Source organism: Amphiura filiformis, chromosome 3 (assembly GCF_039555335.1).
Source record: "Amphiura filiformis chromosome 3, Afil_fr2py, whole genome shotgun sequence".
NCBI lineage: Eukaryota > Metazoa > Echinodermata > Ophiuroidea > Amphilepidida > Amphiuridae > Amphiura > Amphiura filiformis.
In genome coordinates, this window is record NC_092630.1 from 20,304,567 (window position 1) to 20,325,819 (window position 21,253).

At 35.7% G+C, this 21,253-nt stretch overlaps 1 protein-coding gene across 1 annotated transcript in view; it reads left to right on the forward strand.

Annotated features, from left to right (window-relative positions):
- LOC140148178 (voltage-dependent L-type calcium channel subunit alpha-1D-like) overlaps nucleotides 1-21,253 on the forward strand; it is a 143,823-nt gene that overhangs the window by 93,263 nt on the left and 29,307 nt on the right. Inside the window, 9 exon segments of the mRNA XM_072170038.1 lie at nucleotides 2,009-2,047; nucleotides 5,655-5,745; nucleotides 6,365-6,525; nucleotides 7,468-7,620; nucleotides 9,412-9,515; nucleotides 9,518-9,615; nucleotides 10,441-10,599; nucleotides 11,893-12,003; nucleotides 12,704-12,787. Of these exon segments, the coding sequence (XP_072026139.1) occupies nucleotides 2,009-2,047; nucleotides 5,655-5,745; nucleotides 6,365-6,525; nucleotides 7,468-7,620; nucleotides 9,412-9,515; nucleotides 9,518-9,615; nucleotides 10,441-10,599; nucleotides 11,893-12,003; nucleotides 12,704-12,787 (1,000 nt within the window).

Genomic DNA, 21,253 nt, shown 5'->3' on the forward strand with positions numbered 1-21,253 from the left:
AGGGATAGGCAAATAATTAGATCAATCCAGGGCTCTATTTCACAAAGACTTAAGGGAAGGGGTATGAACGTTTGGACAGTATTTATTGTGGGACATTAGAGCACATCAGACATATCGAATTGCATTCTGAATACGAAGAATGTCCTTCTGATATCAAATAATGTTGATTTTTTGAAATTTGCAATGTAATACACATTTTATGGCAAATCATTAAAAATTGGTATTTTTGATATTTAACAGTACTTGAAGTAAACTTTATAAATCTGATGATGTATACTTAAAGTGTATGTAGGTGGGATGAAAAGCCGACGATCAATTGAAAATTTTGACCTTTCGTATTGAAGATATGGATTTTTTTTCCCAAAACACCAAAAGAAAATAGGTCTTATTTCGAGGACTGTTATATATCAAAATTTGAAAAATATCAAATTTTAATAATTTGTCATAAAATTTGTATTATATCGTGAATTTCAAAAATGAAAATTATTTGATATCAGAAAGACATACTTCATTATTCAGAATGCAATTCGATCAGTCTGAGGTGCTCTCATGTCCCACAAAAAATACTGTCGAAACCCAATAAACGCTCATTTTGGATCCCTTAAGTCAACTGTTAAATTGATAGTAAATCTTGCAAAATTGTAACATCCCATTCTATCAGATTTTATATGTCAAGATGTTGACTATATTTCATACATATTTTTCCACTCATAAATATTTAGTTAACGTCCAGTTATGTCTTTCTGGGATGTGATGAATGCAATAAATTGCAGTCCTTTCCATTTTGTTTCTAATAGAATGAGTGTGATATAGTGTGGTGGGAGGATGGGTGTTAGCATGGAGATACAGTGCAGCTGCATGCTTGTGTATGTCATAGTTAGAAAGTTGCATGAACATTATTGTTCCAAATGTATAGCTACCCATCAATCCTTTGCATGTGTTAATTACAAATGAATTGACTTAGAGCCTTATATATATAACTCCATCAACTAGAACATTCATTGCACTTGCATTTGGCAAGGTAACACATTTGGAAATCAACCCTAGATTTAATAGGAAATAGTGCAACCTATGCGAGAATAATAGGTTGTTTACAAGTGCTCACTAGTTAGCTATCACTATCACTAGTCTCGTCATCATCCTTTCCTGCATGCTGCCTGTTATATTCCACCACAATTAGAATAGATCATGAATAAGGTGAAGCAGAGATATTTTTTTAGGTTATTTTTCTGACATTTTTTATTTGGACATGCAGCTATAGATTGAAAATGACAGCATTTGTATTGGTTTGATATTGTTCTAACAACATTGAATATAATACAAACTGGTTTTAAATTTTCAATGTCTTCAGCAAGCTAAATGTTCTTAACAGAGGGTAGGTTGGACACATCATATGCTGGAACATTTAGACATTTAAACATCACATTCATGCTCAAAATCCTCCTAAGAGAGAGGTTTTTCTCTGCTTGAAGGAGGTGTGTATACAATAAAGAAGCTAAGTGTTCTAGTATGGGATGAATATTTTTTTCATGTTTGACTAATACTAGTATCCAGATTTATTTTAACATTCGCCTTTATATATAAGCTTCCATTTTCAAATTACTTCTTAAATAATTTGAACATTAGTAGAATAATTAGTAAGAGCTTAAATGAATTGCTTGGATATGTAAGTAAATCTTTATGAAAACAAATTTACAATAATGGATGGAGGAACAGTTGGTAATATGTGCATGAATCCACCTCAATGGCCATTTGCCTGATTCTGGGGATTATTTTGCATGTACTATATTGCAAGATTGCAATTAACCATTTTTGCATAAAAGCCCAGTAGTAAAAACCACCATCTTGCCTGTTAAAAAGAAGGGTACCTTATAAATTATTTCTATATACCTGAAATATTTCATCATTTTATGCTCCAATTTGCTATATGCCTGCTAGAACAGATTGATTATACTAAAATGGCTGCTTATGTTCTTAGCTTAAACTCTAACCCATTTAATTTTTACAGTGTTGTGACCAGGAACTGTTACTTTACCATAGTATGCATGCAAGTAGCCAGTGTTTTGCTCCTTCCATCTCTCTCATCATGTCTCTCCAGTAACTCACTTTGCTGTGTTTTTGCTCATATTATATTATAGTTGCAGTTTTATTGTCCCCGCCAAACAAAGTTTGGAAAGGGGACTAAAATGAGTTCCAATGTCTGTGAGGTGGGATGTGTTTCTGGGTGTGCAGAAAATGTTAACATTTTGCACAAAAAATACCCTCAGCATCATTTTTTTTATTTCTCCAACATACTTTGATGGATTGTACATGATTGTGTGATATCAACAAGTGTGAGGTCATCTAGGGGTCTCTTGAGGTCATTTAGCAAATATGTAATGTTTTTTTAACAATCACAATAGCCCAAGAACCACCCTTCCTGGCGGGGACACATTTTACGCACTGCGTAATGGACTAATCTACTTGTTTTTGCAACTTTAATTTGCCTGCTTATCTTTCAACCTTTTATGAAATCATAAAAATCTTTACACATTAGGGGTTATATTTTTACTTTTATCTCACCATTTCATGATTTAATCTCTCTTCATATTAACATATGTATTTGGGTGCTTTAACAATCACTGCACATGATTGCACCATTTGGTGCACATCTATTCATTGTGTGAGCTTCAACAATTCACTAACTCAAGCAAGGACCATCATGTGTACTTGGGTTACGTTGGTTCCCTGCACCAGCACCACGTTACTGAGATTTCAGACTGCCTTTTTTAAGTGGAACAAGGTCAAAGTATAATGACCTATTGTCTTAGTAAACACTATTGCTTAAATGGTCAGTTGGCACCATGTTTGCACGTTCAATTTTGTGCCAATTGTTTATTTTGTTGACACTTTTATTATCGCTGCAATTTCATTATTGAATACTTGTAGCACAGTAACATGTTGAATATAATCACATTTGGTCATTTTTGAAGTGTTGTTAAATGCACATTTCAGCACAATCTCTACACACACAGACAACGTTTCTGTAGGAAGATTAACCCCGCAACAACCTGTTTAGTGTGGGGCTTATGATACAGATGGTTCCTTGGATGTGGTTTGCTGGTTCAATGGGTTGAAGTAAAATCATTAATCCACTCTGCAACTTCAATGCAGTAACTAATCAACTTCATTCATTGCCTGATATACAGCATAGTTTTGTGTCAGGTTATTTGCATATTATTAATGAATATTAATGATCTACTCTGCAGCTTATACGCAATAACCAATCAACTTTGCAGAACATCATTTGCATATTTGTTAATATTAATGAGCTTATTGCATAATTTGCCTCAAATTCCATTAATTCACTCTGCATCCTACATGCAGTAACCTTTCACTTGGTATGGGGATAGAGTGATCACCTCTTGTTGTATAGTTTACGTCAAGTTATTTGCACATTAATGAATATTAATGACTTTATTTCCATATTCTTTATATTTACAAACCTTTGTTGTGGGTCACCTTAATTACAAACTGCGTAATTTCAGTTCAGCATTCTTTATGTGTTTGCCCCTTAAAATTACTTCTGTTCAATGAATTGATAGAAAGGACGGATATGAATTGTGATCGATAGTTGCAAACACAGGGGTTTGTCTCAACTACTGTGTCTTCTTTGCCCAGGATTCAAATGTGTAATGGCCGCCAAAGATATTAGACATGAGGCCAGACTCCGTCATGTTTACATGTCACTCACAGGCATGGAACTTAACTTTTTTTGCCAAAAATGTACCCGTCCGAACAAAGTTGTACTCGTCCAATAATCACGGTCGCCAAATCGCGATCAGTGCTGTTTTTCGTGGGTCCATTTTCTCGGCATGAAAGACGCGACAGCCGCCGTGTGTTTTAAAATCCATGACTCACTTTGTGTGCATGATGCCAAAAACTTAATCATTAATTAATGATAAAAAATAAGAAATTTCCATTCTTAAGTATGCAACATCAGGAAATCTTGCACTTTTTTATGCTTTCGGTAACGACCTACATGAACGATGGTTTGCCTGGGAAATCCCGATTGATGAAATAATATTCAGACTGACGAGTGACGACGTGCGGTTAATGTTTATTTAATTATTTTTTACAGTTTTTAATATATTAAGTTAATGTTTTCCTAAATAATCTACGTTTCCTTTATTATTGTTACGATAAATAAAAGCAATTTTAAAAGACAAAATCAAAATGATAACAGTTTTTGTATTATTGTGGCACCACGTGCTTAGTGTTTTAGCATGACAACAAAACGTTAAGAAGTGCGGAAGAACATTTGCGCATGTTTTTGCACCTGTTTCTGACCAAAACTGATTTAGAATTGAAAAGAAGAAAAAAATATCATAGCAACTACAGATGGAATATGATAAAATATCACGGTGAAAATGCACTTTTATTTTAGAACAATCGACATTTGATGAGGTCAAATTGTACTCTGAGCCTGGGTAAGGGTTAGGCCAGCCGTGAAATGTTACTCGCCAGTCGGGCTGGTGAATTTGAAACTTTACTCGACCGGCTGCAATTTTACTCGCAATTGGCGACCGGACGGGTGGAAATTTCCATCCCTGGTCACTCATGGAGGGTAAAGTAGTGTACCGCTTCAGCAAACTACAATTGGGCTATTCCAGTTGAAACCCACACTACCCCTGTGAAAGACTTTGGAAATGTCTTCTACAGGGGGAGTATGTTTTTCAAATGTAATTGGTCAGGGTTAATCATTTTGAAACCCATACTCCCTCTGTATTATGGATTTACCTATATCTTTCACAACTGGAGTGAGTATTTCAAATGGAAGTTACCCAATTGTCTATTCTATTTGAAACTTATACTCCCTTTGTGGAAGGCTTTATCAAAATCTTCCACAGGGGTAGTGTGGATTATAAATAGAATAGCCCATTTCAAGCATTCTGCATGTAATGGCAGGTAACACACACTACTCACCTTTGTAATGTGCAAGCATGAAGATGCAAATCATTGTTTGATATTGGACATTTGGGTTGATCCTTCATGTAATTATTTTGTGTGAGCTAATCCTAACACTAACTCATAATCCTAACCCTAATCCTAACCCTAATCCTAATCCTAACCCAAACACTAATTTCGTGTAAAATTACATGAAGGATTAACCGACATTTGCCAATAAATGCTGGAAGGTATATACTAAATGGCAGTTTTACTATAGCGTTATTAGGCACTGGGCTATTAGTCTGGACTCTTTCAAGTCAATTCTTGGTGGCATAAGCACAAGCTGGAATGATAAACAGAATATTAATGTGAGAGAGAGGAGTGATTTTGTCCTGTACTGAATGAAGTGGGATCAAAGTTATGACATCTTAGAGCTTTTATCAAAGGATGCAATGTGAAACAAAGAAAGTCATTGACAGCATTAGTATTATTTAAAATCCCAGCCTTGGCACAAATTTCGCAAAACATTTGTGGTCAGTTCAGTTTTAATCAAATGTTTAAGATATAATTCTGAAGCACAATAATTAGCAATGTGAACTTCAAAAGAGACAGTAGTCATTTTGTTTCCAGAAACTGAAATTAATGAATTATGTATTTTATTTGATGTATTAATGTGTATTTTTTGTATAAATAACCTTTATGTACATTTGCTTGTGTTTTTACAGAGACCAACAAGGAATGTCTGCAGTGAAAATTCTGAGGGTTTGCAGAGTTTTAAGACCTCTCAGAGCTATCAACAGGGCCAAAGGGCTCAAGGTAGGTCTCTTTTATCTGTTCAGTTTCATGTGTAACATAGGTCTTTTATCTCTTAAGTGTCATGTGTAAGGTAGGTCTTTTATCTCTTAAGTTTCATATGTGAAGTAGGTCTCTTATCACTCCATTCAGGTGTAAGGTATAGGTCTCTTATCTTTTCAGTTTCATGTGTCTAAATAAGGTACACTTTGGAGATGATTTTGTAAGAAAGTGCCTTAAAACCAATTTCATGGGAGCTTTCCTTAAGATTTTCATTGTTTAGAGACATATCTATAATTGCAAAACACTATTGCCAATACACAGCTTTTACAGTATAATTTATGACTCAACAGTTAATACTGCCTATTTTGAATGCACATTACCATACATGTAAGAACAAATCAAATAAATTTACACCAATAGCAGCAAACAAGAACTGCTATAAGCGGTCATTTATTCCTCGTACAGTGGAATAGTCCAAGGTTACAACCATGGAAGGAAAAGAAAATTTTAAAACTGCTTTTATTACAACTTTTACCAATCTCCTCATGTGTGCACACACTAGAAAAGATTGGGCAGTACATAAGAAGAAGAACAACAACAACAAATCAAATAATAATTTTTAATTTGTCCTGTTTTTCAGCATGTGGTTCAGTGTGTGTTTGTGGCCATCAAGACTATTGGTAATATTATGCTTGTCACCCTCCTGCTTGTATTCATGTTTGGTTGCATCGGTGTACAATTGTTTAGCGGTCGGTTCTACAGCTGCTCAGACCCATCCAAGATGCGTGAAGAGGACTGCAAGTAAGTTTTCATGATTTGTGCGCAGGGGTGTAAACCACAGTATGTAAAATGGCGCCCATCCACGCGTCTGAGGCAGACTACTTTGTCATCAATAGTGCTACTTTCCTAACTAGCTTGTCCGACAGATGTCCTGATATTTTGATTGGGCCCAACCATTTGTTTTTCAACTTTAAATTGGTTACAAGGTACAAGAGATAATTGACACATTGCTGTAAGACAGTGGGGATGGAAGGAGGAAGGGAGGGGAGAAGGAGGGAGGGAGAGAGGGTGGGAGGGAGGAAGGAAGGGAGGGGGAGAAATTACAACCATCATGTTGTACATTTAATTGTTTTGTGCATTTTGGCTAAGGGGTGGTGCAATAATTATGTGTACCCGGGTGGTGAATTATAGGGGGGCAAAGATTTTTGGCAGGCCAAAAGGGGGCAAGCATTTTTTGGCAGGTCGAAGGGGGGGTCAAGCGATTGTTGGCAAGTCAAAAGGGGGCAAGCGATTTTTGGCATAGATATTTTGGGCACCGTTTCTATATTATGCCCTAAAAAGGTTAGGAAAACGTTAGGAACACGCTCAAATGTGCAAAATTTCCTGCTTTCACTAGCGCCGCATTATATGGTAAGACAATTTAAGGTTGTAAATTCAGGTTCCCAAATCTTGCATTGGTAAGGGGGGGCAAAGATTTTTGGCACATCAAAAGGGGGACAAAGATTTTTTGGCACGTCAAAAGGGGGCAAAGATTTTTTAGCACGGCCAGGGGGGGGGGCAAGCGATTTTTGGCAGACCATTTTGAGAATTCAACACCCCGGGGGTACACATAATTATTGCACCACCCCTAAATGAAAAATTGACCTACATGTGAACTGCAATCTTTGTAACTCACTCTTACGATATTCACTTTGAAGATGTTTTAAAAGCTAACCTTAACAATATTTATGTTCTCATTTCTAGGGGGAATTTCTTTGTCTACAATGGTGGAACATTTGAATACCATGATATGGATATACAGGAGCGTGTATGGGAACAAAATGAGTTTAATTTCAATAATGTAGGATCTGCAATGCTAGCTCTGTTTACTGTTGCAACTTTTGAAGGTTGGCCATTGTGAGTATATAGGGTACTTGATTTGTGGGCATCTTATAACCTATCATATATAGTCATTTTAGTAAAGTGAACAAAATTTGCTATCATGTGAACAATAAATTTTCACTCTCCTGAAGTGGACTTTGAGTTGGGTTGACTTTTGTGAAGTTTCCTTCAATATGTTGAGATCATTTGAAGAACTTGGATGCATAAACTGATATATCCATAAATATAACCGGTCAAATGAAATGAAAACATGATAAAATATGTGTTACTTTGATCATGATTTCAACAATTTGCCTTGGAAAAATTAAAGTAGGATATCAATTTCAAACCATCATGATAGGTCAGATGTTGGTGACCTTAACGTAGCAGTCAAGTTAGCTCAATCGATAAGGCGTTCGACTGTGGTGCGAGAGGTTGTATGTTCGAACCCTGGCGGTGCCTAGTACGTTCACGTGGAAAGAAAATTGAGTTAGCTTGAAATTCCCCTGGACAAGGAACTCACTGCTAATTTGTCTCGTTGTAACCCGCATTTAAACTCGAGGAGCTGATCCTGGTTGCGATGGTTATTTGTGGAATGTCTAGGGTGTGCGCTCTTGAAGCAGCAAAGTCCCTGATTTGTTGTTTAATGGTTTGTGGAATGATGTGGGGCCGTAGTGGTCAGCGACAACCTGTAAAGTGTGCTGAGGCTTGTGGATCAACGTCTAGGCGTTGTGCCTGTGCGTAGCGCACTATAAATCACTGCGCTTGCTTGCGCTTAAAACAAAAAGTTTGATAATGACATTCATTGGCTTTTGCACTTGGGCACAGAAGAGGGATCTTTTTTTGTAGATTATTTGGGATTGCATCAAACCCTCATCTCCAAGTCTGTGGGTCTGATCGTCTATGAGGCATGTTTGTACTCTTTTATGTTTATGTTTTTGTTGATTTCACATGTAAATGAGAGTTATGTTGCAGATTTGCATTTGCATATGCGATACAAGCAGGCAAACTAAAATACTTGCCTCAAAACATTGGTTGTGAGTAATTTAGGACTAAAGAAAATGTTTGGCGTTTCTGTAAACATGTAATAACCCACTCAGCAAGATAAACCGTACAACAGCATTAATTTTGATGCAAATTTGAGCTGTATACACTATGAAAAAAATCAGGCTAATTTGCGAGTGAGTAGTGCTGGCACAGCCGGCATCCACTATGATAAAAATATTGGACCTGCCTGTCGTCTATCACACGGTAGAGGATAGTAAAAACCAAAATTCCTATCGTTTATTCTCAATCTTTGTCAGTTAAATATTATTTTAATAACTAAAACCCTGCTTTATTTAGCAAAAATTAAGATACCGTTATGATAGCTCCCCTTTTTCTGATATGAACAAAACTTGTTTACCGGTTTAAGTTGCGCGTAATGCGATCTCGTTCGCATATTATTATCATAGAACACACTACTATTACTCGCGCTTCAACAAGCTTCTTTCACGACAATGCGGTTGTTAAGTTCAGCGCCAACAAGCTAAGCCACAGCCACTGACTAAGAATATACTTATACATTGTTTTTTGTGAGTGAGTTTGTGTTGTGAATGTGCCTCTGCCATAACCACTGACAGCATCTTAAACTATAATAAATTTTATACCTCATCTAAAGATTACCGCCATCTGATTGGTTAAAAGCACAGGCATAGTTTTGACTATGCCCGCAAAAGTAACTATTTCCCGGTCATAGTTCTGCATACAGTGCTTTGTTCCCAGCGTAAAATTATATTGAATAATAGACTATTAATAATGCTCTTATTTTATTTCATTTTTTTGCAGATTACTGTATGTAGCAGTAGATTCCAACAAAGTGAAAAACCAAGGACCCATACATAACAACCGTCCGGCTGTGGCCATCTTTTTCTTTGTTTACATCATTGTTATAGCTTTTTCATGGTCAACATCTTTGTAGGTTTTGTCATTGTCACGTTTCAAAGTGAAGGGGAACAGGAGTACAAAAACTGTGAATTAGATAAGAATCAGGTAGGTCAAGTGGAGAGCGTGGCTCAATGGTTAGGGTACTTGCCTTTAGTGCATGAGGTCCTGGTTTCAATTCCCGGCGGTGGCGATTTGCTGGGATATTGATTTGGAAAAAAAAGTCTGAAATTAATTGGCAACATCTAAAGATTAAATTCAGACTTCCACTCTCCCCATGGTTCATTTAGAATTGGGTAAATGAAACATGAAAGTACCCCATCCTTCGGAGGGGACGTTAAGCCGTTGGTCCCTTGTGCAGAGAGCCATACATGTACATGTATCTCGCAGCCAGTTCCCAACCTGTCCCAGTATTCAAATGGACCCCAATGGAAATAAGCTTCAATAGAGGCATAAAAGTTGAATTCACAATTCGTTTTGAACTCGACTACCGTGTAAACACCCCGTCAAGAAATAATATCCCTCGGTTCCAAAGCACAATGTTTAGATATTTCACAATACCCTCAAAACAACTGATGCGCAGTCATTAACCTCCAAATAATTTATATTAATCTTTAGTTGTAATCTGAATTTGATGTCGCAATTCAGGTTGACTTCTCTGTGTGTAAATGGGGTCTATGTCTCCATGATAAACTCATTGATTTTGTTAACATCAACATTTAAGATAAAGATGGTCTCTATACTATAGGAAATTGTCCATTGCCATGCTTGCATGAAGACTAATTAAATAGTTACAATTAAGCTAGCAAAATCAAAATTCAAATGATTGTTGGTTGGCTGGCCAGGAAGTTTGCTGTTGTTTTCTTCCTTCTGACTGACAACATTACAAGTGACTTTAATAATTATGTTATTGAAATTTGTTTTCATACATAGCGTCAGTGTGTGGAGTTTGCCTTAAAGGCCAAAGCCCAACGCAAATACATTCCAAAAAACTCAAAGCAGCTGAAGATCTGGAAGATAGTGACATCACGCTTTTTTGAATATGGTATATTTGTATTGATCATGTTCAACACTGTCATCCTGGGCATGAAGGTAAGACAATAAATACTCTTGTTTGAATATTCTACAGTTTATGCCAGCCTCAGCTATGACAATATCAGCCTGCATGCCAGTGGTGGGTCACTTTACTTTAGAGCGGGTAAATTAAAAAATTACCCGCTCATCATGTCTAGAGAGTAAAAAACTATTCAAACATTTTTAAAATTTTAAACAACCGCTGTTTAAACAGTGACAACTGTTGTTTAAAGTTTTAAACAATGGAGGTTGTTTGAATTTTAAACATTTAGTTGTTTAAAATGTTAGGCAACCTTTTAAACAGCCTACTTTGCTTCTAATTAAACAACTGTTGTTTAAAAGTGGTTGTTAAAATATCAAGGTTTGTTAAATGGTGGTTGTTTAAAAATGCAGGGTTGTTTAATGACATTTGTTTAAATTCCCAGGGTTGTTCAAATGTGGTTGTTTAAACCCACTTTGGTTTGAATGTTAAACAGGAGTTGTTTACATTTGATATCAAATTGTTTGACAAACTTTGTATACGGTGGAGGCTTTTAACAATCCGATTCTCATGTTACAAAACCAATACAACAACAGTCTTGTAACAATGCCCGAACTTTATACATGTATCACTTATGCTGTGACATGATGATTGAGATCGTAAGCTTGTGCACGCACACATGTATATATATATGCAAGTCATCTGTGTAAACTTTACATGCATGCACAATTCACGATTGATGAGGTTGATCACACAGGCTTTCACAACCAAACTTAACAGATCTTTTATAGTATGATATGGCAGGGAGGCCTTCTAAATGAGTCAATCAACACTGCAAAAACTGTTTATTAAGTGTTGCTCTGCTGTTTTTGCAGTGAACTCCTCCAAACCCCTACTCCTTAGAATTCTGCATACAATGTCTACCATGACGAAAAGGACAGTTTGCAGCATCACAAACGAATGGAGCATGAATCAATGTGACACATAACTTGTGACATCAAATATATTTAATAACCTGCTACGCCAAAATTTACATTTTCAAACAGCACAAGTTTAAAAATGGGGGGGTTGTGAAAAACAGACCCATTTGGGCATCACATGCGGAAGTACCCCTCAGCCTTGTCTGGAGAGCATTAACATCTCGGATCAAAGAAGATCACTTGCAACAAATCAAGTGAGCAATGATACATGCAGCTTGTGGGTCATGTGGAAGGCAATTTTCAATCTAGTTCAACTGCCACTGGAGTAGAATGGAAAACTAGGTATTGCGAAGTTGTTGGCGTGGTTTTGACTTATATATATATTATCTTTGTCGTTTCTCTTTGCCACAGTTTTACAAGCAGCCTGATAATTACTCCAATTGTTTGGACTATCTCAATATTATGTTTACTGCTGTGTTTGGTCTAGAGTTTTTACTTAAGATTATTGCCTTTAAACCAAAGGTAAGTCCAAGGGCAGTGGTATGTAATTCAGCTCTACTTTGTTTGTAATTGGGTACAAACAAGTTTGTGCACCATACTACAGGCATGGTGACCTCAGTGGTTTGGCTTATTATCAGCAAGTTGCAGATTCAAACCTTGACATTGCCATTCAGTACTTCACCAAGGACCTTTACCTCTATCCAACCATGTGTATGCACAGCAGCAGATAGGTGTATCCCATCATGCTCTGCAGTACCACAGTAGAACTGCACATGCCATAGAAAGTGTACACAAAATCCCTCACTTCAACTTTCAATTACTCGCTTATATCAGGGGAGTTAAGACTTTTGTTTTATAAAAATATGATCTCCAAAGTATTGTGAAACTATCCATAGCTCTCAATATCTAAGCCGCTCTTACTTATGTTTTGTATGTATTTGCTATGGAGCAAGCAGATGCATGATGGGATACTCCCTTCAGCTGCTGTGATGTGTATGGTACTCATTTATATTTGGATGATAAACACACTGTAAACCCCATAGCATAACTATACTGAAGAGGGGTCTGACCCAAATTCCAAACACAGGCATAATCTTTACTTTTGTTTTTAATAAATAATGAAAATAAAATACATGTCAAAAAGCAAAACATACAAATAAACTGAATGTGTTCGGTAGCTTATACATGTTAATGTCATATTCGTATTTCTTGTACTTTTCAGAATTATTTCAAGGATTTTTGGAATGCATTTGATTTTATCATTGTATTGGGGAGCATCATAGACATTATTAGTCAAGAAGTCAATGTAAGTTTCCCTTGCTGTTACTGTCCACAATGCATACAACTTGTTACTAATTAACAGCTTAATTAAATTGATCTGACATGGTACTGAAATGTTTTCTTTCAACAGCTACTAATGTACTTTGCATCATCATATTAGTGCTGCAAGTGCTGCCTTGTATAGATAGCTATAATAGCTGTCTTTGGTTTAATATTTTACTTGTGATGTCACAGTGTTCCATTATTTGGACCATCTGAAACATGGGCATATAATGTTCAATGTAAAACACCACATTGTTTTTTCTCCTGAACAAGCTCCATTGTCTTGTCTATTTTTTAGAAACAAAAAACAATAGTTCAAACCAGTGGCGGCTGGTCCAGTAGTTTTACCGGTTCTTAGCACCACTTAACTCATCACACAATAAAGTACATTTATCAGGCTTATAACTCGGGTATTGGAATTGATGGCGTATAGATGAATAATATCACTGCTCTTCTCCATCTGACTCATTAGCTCAGTCGGTAGAACATCGGCCCGGTGATCCGAAGGTTCAGGGTTGTGTAAAAATATTTCTCATAAGGCTTTACAAAGTTGTCAACCCAATAGCATGTGCAACTGATTGTGAGGATTAGAACTTGGATATGTTTGGGTTTTTGAGGCCTGTACCCAGGCCAGGGGATGCAGGGGTGTTCCTCCCCCATCATGCCCATAACCAGGCCAGGGGATGCAGGGATGTTCCTCCCCCATCAGGCCTGTAACCAGGCCAAGGGATGCAGGGATGTTCCACCCCATCAGGCCTGTAACCAGGCCAGGGGATGCAGGGGTGTTCCTCCCCATCAGGCCTGTAACCAGGCCAGGGGATGCAAGGGTGTTCCTCCCCTATTATGCCCATAACCAGGTCAGGGAATGCAGGGATGTTCCTCCCCATCAGGCCTGGGAGGGTAAGTCCACTTTTTGTAGGGAAGCAAATTTATTTTGGAAAAAGGTCCACATTATTGAAATTCCCCACTCCTGCAAAAAAATCCTGGTTATGGTCCTGATCACAAACCAAATGCCCAAAGACTCTTCAAAATATGACATAAAATAATGATAACTAAGAGGCAGCTATTACAGTTTGTCCACTTTGAAGTACAAAGTGACAACTTGCGCGTAAACAGTGTGCAGTGCTGCGCCTCTGCTGCAGGTATGCGTGCCTTCGCTGCAGGTATGCGTGCCTTCAAAGTCAGCACTATGTGTGCGTCTGCATCAGTACTTTGTACTTCAGAGTAGACTGACTGTATAATTGCACTTACATGATGATCTTTGATTACAAATTGTAACAAACTTGATTCTGTTCCATATATCACTATAAATGCATGAGACTAGCACATCTATAGATCATTCTGCCTGCCAGGGCTTTGTTGTCATTGGCTACCTTGGCAACATATACCCATGGTGATGTGTACCATTTAAGTGAGAAAAAACTACTATATACCATAAAGCACATATGGCTGTGGTGTTTGCTGAGAGAATGAGTGGTAACATTGCATAATATGCATGCATCATCATGACCATTCCCTACCTCAGCATGAATTACATATTTCAAATCCTTGATCCATTTTCTCAGACCCATTTCTACATAAATTATGATCATATGTGACATGATCAAGGGGAGTTTTGCATGTGCTTCTAAAGAGGGCATTTAGAGCTTTCAGAAACTGAAAATCCTAAGTTGATACGACTTTTCATTGTGAAGTTACATCAATTTATCAATCGCTGAAAACAATATAAAACAAAAGAATTTGAACACTGTTTTTGCCAATATCTCAAAAACAATATTAGCGACATCCGACTCATTCCCCTTGATCATGTCACATATTATGATTTGAACAGAAGATATAGTGACAGTAGGTTGAGAGGCATAGCATGAGTCGTCCAATTGGAGTTGCACCAGGACTGACTGAGGGGCATTGGGTCTGACACCGGTCATTATTTAGTCATTTTTGTATGGTCAAATTTTTACTCTGATGGGTGGAATATATGCCCTTATGAGTAGTTTCTAAAAACCAAACTGGTAAAGCCTTTATTCAGCTGGCCATTTATTACCCAATTTCTACTAATCATTTAAGGGATCTAGAATGAGCGTTTATTGCGTTTCGACAGTATTTTTTTTGTATCATGAAACCACCTCAGACCTATCGAATTGTATTCTGAATACTGAAGCATGTCTTTCTGATATCAAATAATTTTCATTTTTGAAAATCACAATATAGTACAAATTTTATGACAAATATTATAAAAATTTGATATTTTTCAAATTTTTGATATATAACAGTCCTCGAAGTAAATTTTATAAATCTAATGATATATTCTTAAAGTGCATGTAGCTGGAAGGAAAAGCCGATGATCAATTGAAAATTTTGACCTTTCATATTGAAGATATGGATTTTTTCCCAAAAAGACCTAATTTTTTTTTGGTGTTTTGGGAAAAAATCCATATCTTTAATACTGAAAGGTCAAAATTTTCAATTGATCGTCGGCTTTTCATCCCACTTACATACACGTTAAGTATAAATCATCAGATTTATAAAGTTTACTTCGAGTACTGTTAAATATCAAAAATATCAATTTTTAATGATTTGCCATAAAATGTGTATTACATTGCAAATTTCAAAAAATCAAAATTATTTGATATCAGAATGACATTCTTCGTATTCAGAATGCAATTCGATATGTCTGATGTGCTCTAATGTCCCACAATAAATACTGTCCAAACGCTCATACCCCAGCCCTTAAGAACATTTTGATTTGTTTGCCTCTGTTACGCCAAAATCAACTATTTTGTATTTTTCCATTTATCTCACCTAGAACATTCTAAAAAATACTGTTCATGTGTAATAATAAATAGTGAGTATACATCTGCTCATTGCAGATCAAAGTGTCAAAATTTGATTTTGAGAACTCCAATGGGCTTTGCATTTCACTTTCTTACATTTTGCTTCAAACAATTTGGAGATGTGCAAAATAATCCTTTCAAAATCAGAACAATTAATAGAATTGTTATACATTTCAAGCAAATCAAAAATGATTCAACTAGTTTCTTACATACTTTGACAATAAAAACAAATTTAAGTAAATATATATCTTGTTATTATTGAATGAAATCCAACTAATCTATTTTTCTGTTATTCCAATTTACCCGGATCTTGTAACCTGTTTTGCCCTGTATACCAAATCAGAGGGTTTGTTTTCATATATTTACTTAACCTTAACCTTAAACTTGAGTTGTGAAAACTGACTCCTCATTATTTCTGTTTCTATAACCAGTCAAGATTAATAGGTAAATTTTCACGGGAAAATTTTCTGGACACATGACCAATGCGTATCAATGTGAGTGTAACCTCGAGCCTGATCTCTGACCCCCGGCGGTGACCTCGCTATTCAAGTCTTAGTAATTTTGAATTGGAATAGTATTTTTGACCGCAATTTTGATAAAAAATTGTGCATTGCAAATTTATTAAATATTATGTTATCTTAATTTCTTCACAATATCATCAAAACGTAATTTCAAAAATATCTATCTACGGAAAAAATATTTATCTACGGAAACTCTTACCATAATATTATTAACTTATGACAAGTAACTTATTTTGCATCAAAGTAGGAATTCTTCCTATTCAAATACATTGGAAGAACACCCGCTGTGCTCGGGGTCACATTCCATAATGCTAATATGTCTGCGCCCATGGGTGTCACATGTCCAGAAAATTTTCCCGTGAAAATTTACCTATTAATTCTGACTGATAATAGTGGCATCAGCAGCTTTTATACTGTCTGTGGCATCCTAAAATTTCATTCTTGCAGTGGTTTATTCTTGCATTTCTTTTTTTTCCATATGTGTGCTTTTTATTATTGCTTATAACCATTTTGCCTTTAACGTACGCACCTCATCTGCTGTGGCTGTCATACACACTGCAGAAAGCTAAGGTTGGCAGACCTTTCATTGTTTATTGATCTTAAGATATTTCCATTTTGTTATCATCTTACTTTGTGTTCACTTGCATGCTGTAGCCATAATGTCTGTCTCATGTGTAATGTGCAAAGTTTCTTATTTTAGAGAGATGTTGTGTATATGACTTTGTCACAGGCAGAGATAACATGTAAATGCCTTATCACAGTTGATCAATGAATTTCATATATCCCAGTTTTGCATTCTGTCAGATGCCATAATGGGCTATTCCATTTGAAATCCATAATCCCCCTATGGAAGATTTTGGAAATATCTTCTACAGGGGGAGTATGAATTTCAAATGGAATGAACATATTAGGCAGCTCCATTTGAAATTCACCCTCCCTCAGTTGAAGATTCAGATTAAATCTTTCTTAGAGGGTGTATGAAATTCAAATGGAACTGCCTAATGTGTTCATTCCCTTTAAAATTCATACTCCCCCTATGGAAGATATTTCCAAAATCTTACACAGGGGTAGTGTGGATTTTAAATGGAATAGCCCAATGCTGCTGTCAATAAAGTGGCAATTATCATGTATTATCAAATATCAGCAATAATTATGAAGTCAAAAAGTGAGCTGCTGGAAACTAATTATCCAGAACAATAGCCTGTTTGATAAAATTTCACAAAGTTTTTAGAGGCCTGAGCATTCAATCCCATCAGAATCTGTATCAAAGGCATTAATAATTCTGAAACTACATGATATATGACATATAGCATAGCCAGTATGAGGAGATGAGTTGAAGTCTATTGTATGAGTTTATTCTTCTCATGTTTGCAAGAATGCAAAAATGGTATTATATTACATAAAATGGTATTATATTACATAATATTATATGGCAAATTTCAAAATATCAAAATTATTTGATATCAGAAAGACATTCCTCGTATTCAGAATGCAATTTAGTGTGTCTGATGGGCTCTCAGGTTGCACAAAAAATACTGTGCAAACATTGCTATCCGATTCCGTAAGAGATAATAAATGAAAGAAAATCACTGATTGGATTGGGGCCACTGTATCTTTCCATTTAATTTTAATTGTTTTAGTTTGTTCAATATTGGCTCATGTCCATGCATTGTGAAATTTATATCATTTTCAGTGAAATAATGTGACATCAATTTCATTTGATCACTTTGTATAATGTTAACATCATTACATTTGACATCATTTAGCTGTTGTTGTAATAGTGTCCATAGTGGTATAGCCACAGACGAGAAAATATACAGACAATTCACCAACAGGCAAAGTCCAGCATCATCTGTTAATGAGGGCCCATCATTCCATTGAGCACACACATGAAAACGTGCACCCAAGTTGCACCTGTTACTCTATATTTTTTCAAAGCAGCCTTGACATCTTTTGTGTAAACGCATAAAATTACAGCTCTGACCACGATAGTCACAAACGGTATGTGCATGATTTGTTAGACACTGGCGTTGTAATGATCAGCCCTCATGAATATGCGAGAATTCACAGCATACAAAGCACAGGGACTTTGCCTGTTGAGAACAAAAACAGAAAATCCAATGAGGTAGAGTCAAAGAGTACCGACACTGCCATGTTTGTGTGTCGTTCATGGAGGCCACTTCATGTACCTCCGCATTATTTTGCTATGTGCCCGGCAAACTTTGATTCAGCGTATTGGGCCACTCCATTTAAAATCCACACTACCCCTGTGGAAGATTTAACTAATAAAGTCTTCCACAGAGGGAGTAAGAGTTTTGAATACAATAGACCATTGGGTAGCTTCCATTTGAAATACTCACTCCAGTTGTGGAAGATATAGGTAAAGCCATAACACGGGGGAGTATGGGTTTCAAAATGATTAACCTTGACCAATTACATTTGAAAAACATGCTCCCCCTGTGGGAGATATTTCCAGAATCTTCCACAGGGGTAGTGTGGATTTCAAGTGGAATAGCCCATTTGGTTGTTTGCGTTCTGTGTGTATGTGGTAAAAACATGCTAAGCGCTGTAAGCAACCTTTGATATTTTTTTACCATTGTTTAATCATTTGATATTTCAGATATTGTTACATGTCCAATTGTTTCTAATAATAATATATTTATTGATCATATTCTAATAATCCAGTTTTTAATCTGCTGTGTCATGATTGGTAGTTTGATTTGCAACTTATATGCTAATATAAAAGCTTATTACATATTTGTAATGTAAAGACACACATGTCTCATCAGGCAGTAAGTTTCAATACAGGTGTGCGTTTTTATTATTAATTATTATGAATGAATGAATTTCTATTTCATTGGAAAATATCTTATTGGTGCATTCATTGAAATTAGAGTAGAGTTCAACATGTATATTTGTTATCACATTCTTGTGTTGAATGACTGTGTAAAATAGGTATTTCATGTGATTTTCATCAATGTTTTCAGGTATATCATCTTTAGTGCATATTTTGTAGTTGTGGCTATGCACTGTAGCACTCTATGCAAAGTATGATGAGGGAAAATTTACATCACAAAGCCCATCAAAATGTATATATATAAAACAAATTCATCCTCCATCAATTTATATAGGCTGCATGGTCCATAAATATAAAATGTGGGAACTAGTCATGTGACTGGCTATTGAAATTAGTAGACAACTGGAAATTAGTAGCTAATAAAGATGATCACAATTTCCCCATAATCTTTGCATACAGTGTGACCATTACATTCATATTTGTTCACATTTTGTTTCAAACGATATTATCTTTGTGTTTTAACCAACATTGTCTTGACTTGTTTTGCTGCACTTTATAACACAATTTCTTTGCATATAACTGGAGCTGTCTTATCGTCAACTTCCAGTACTTTGTACTGGTGACATTTCGTGTTTTTCATGTGTAACAAAAGTAATTAACTTTTTAAACAAGAATAAAAAAAAGAATATTAGCTACCTTGGGATTTTAGCTTATTTAACTAACTGTCATCACTGTCATGATTCTATAGACTGTATGTATGTAAATTAACAGCTTCGTCATAACATCAGCCTGACGCTATGTTCTCTTGCTTTTTACTTCCACTACATTCTTGCCTTCGAAAACAACAGATATTTGCTACGGTAATTCATCATCATCGTTCAAGTCTCAGTCAACACAACCATTATGTTGATATCATTGCATGCCATATAGCTGTTTTCTCTTTGTTTTCTTCTATATTTGGAATATTATATTTAAGTTCATTTGCTAATTTGCCCTTTTGTATTTGATAGTAATCATTATAGTGTTTTTATTTCATTTGTTACCATAGTACACAATTGTTCACACTCTTGAACCATTAATGCCATTCTGCATTTATTTTGTTTATTAATGTGTAGAAGTTCCTTTTGCACCACCATGTATTTCTTATTGAACTGCAATAAAGAATTATTCCATTGTTGTTTATTATCTCAATTTTTACCTTTACATATTTGTATTAGAATTTTTTGTAAATTTTGTTTATAGTTGCAATTTTGATGATTTTAGATCAATTTTATTATCTTGAAAGAAATGATTTTGATTTTGATTATGCTCAAAAATTATGTCTCAAAAACAAATGCAGAACATTTTTTTAAAGATTATTTTGTATTAAGATGCCATTAGCACACAGAATAAAATTTTGGTTCATTTACACAAATATCAATTGCTTCATACCTAAACAAATTTTCAAAATATTTCTTTGAATTTCATGATTTTAGGGCAAAAAAATGGGGGTTTTTTAGCGGAAATTAAAAATGAATTTGCCATTTCAGCTGAAATGGACGCGCTAAGAAAAATTAATGCACGTGGGGGCTTTGAGACCTAACATTTATTTTTTTAGCCGCCTTGTATAGGAACTTGCCACGCTTCCTTTTGTCATAATTATAGGCCTATCTTGGGACAGGGTGCACCACTCAGTCCGACACGCCGCTAGTCCGACTACACATATTTCCTATACTTAGGGGTGCATCAGTTCAAAAATGAAAAACACTGTACTAGTAAAAAAAAAAGCATGCGCTAGTCCAAAAATGAAAACCACTACAGCAGTCCAACACGTAGACTATGCCATAGTCGAATTTTATTAAAAATATGTTATTATTAGTCATGATGAACCCATTTTGTTGAACTCAAAATTATACTGATGTTTATTAAAATTAAAGTATTCAATAGTAAAATGGTCATAAAGAGTTAAAAATATCAGACGATTAGTGACAATAAAAGTAATTGAATGCAACATTATCTTGCATAATTATAACGGCTCACTTTAATACTGAACAATTCTGATTTTGGAATCTACCAGTTTATTGATAGTGAACCCCGAAATTTCGACTATGAACTTTGAATTGTAAGCAGAACTTTACCCCCTGGACTTTGCTCTCTAAAAAACACACTGTCAAGCATACTTGTTTATCAGTCCATTAACTACAAGTACTAAGCATGGACGCGCTAGATGTTTGATGAGAGATTAACTTTTGCGTCAACACAAGCGCCGCAAGTACCACAGACAGTTGTTTACGGTGTAGTTAATGGTAATGGCGCGG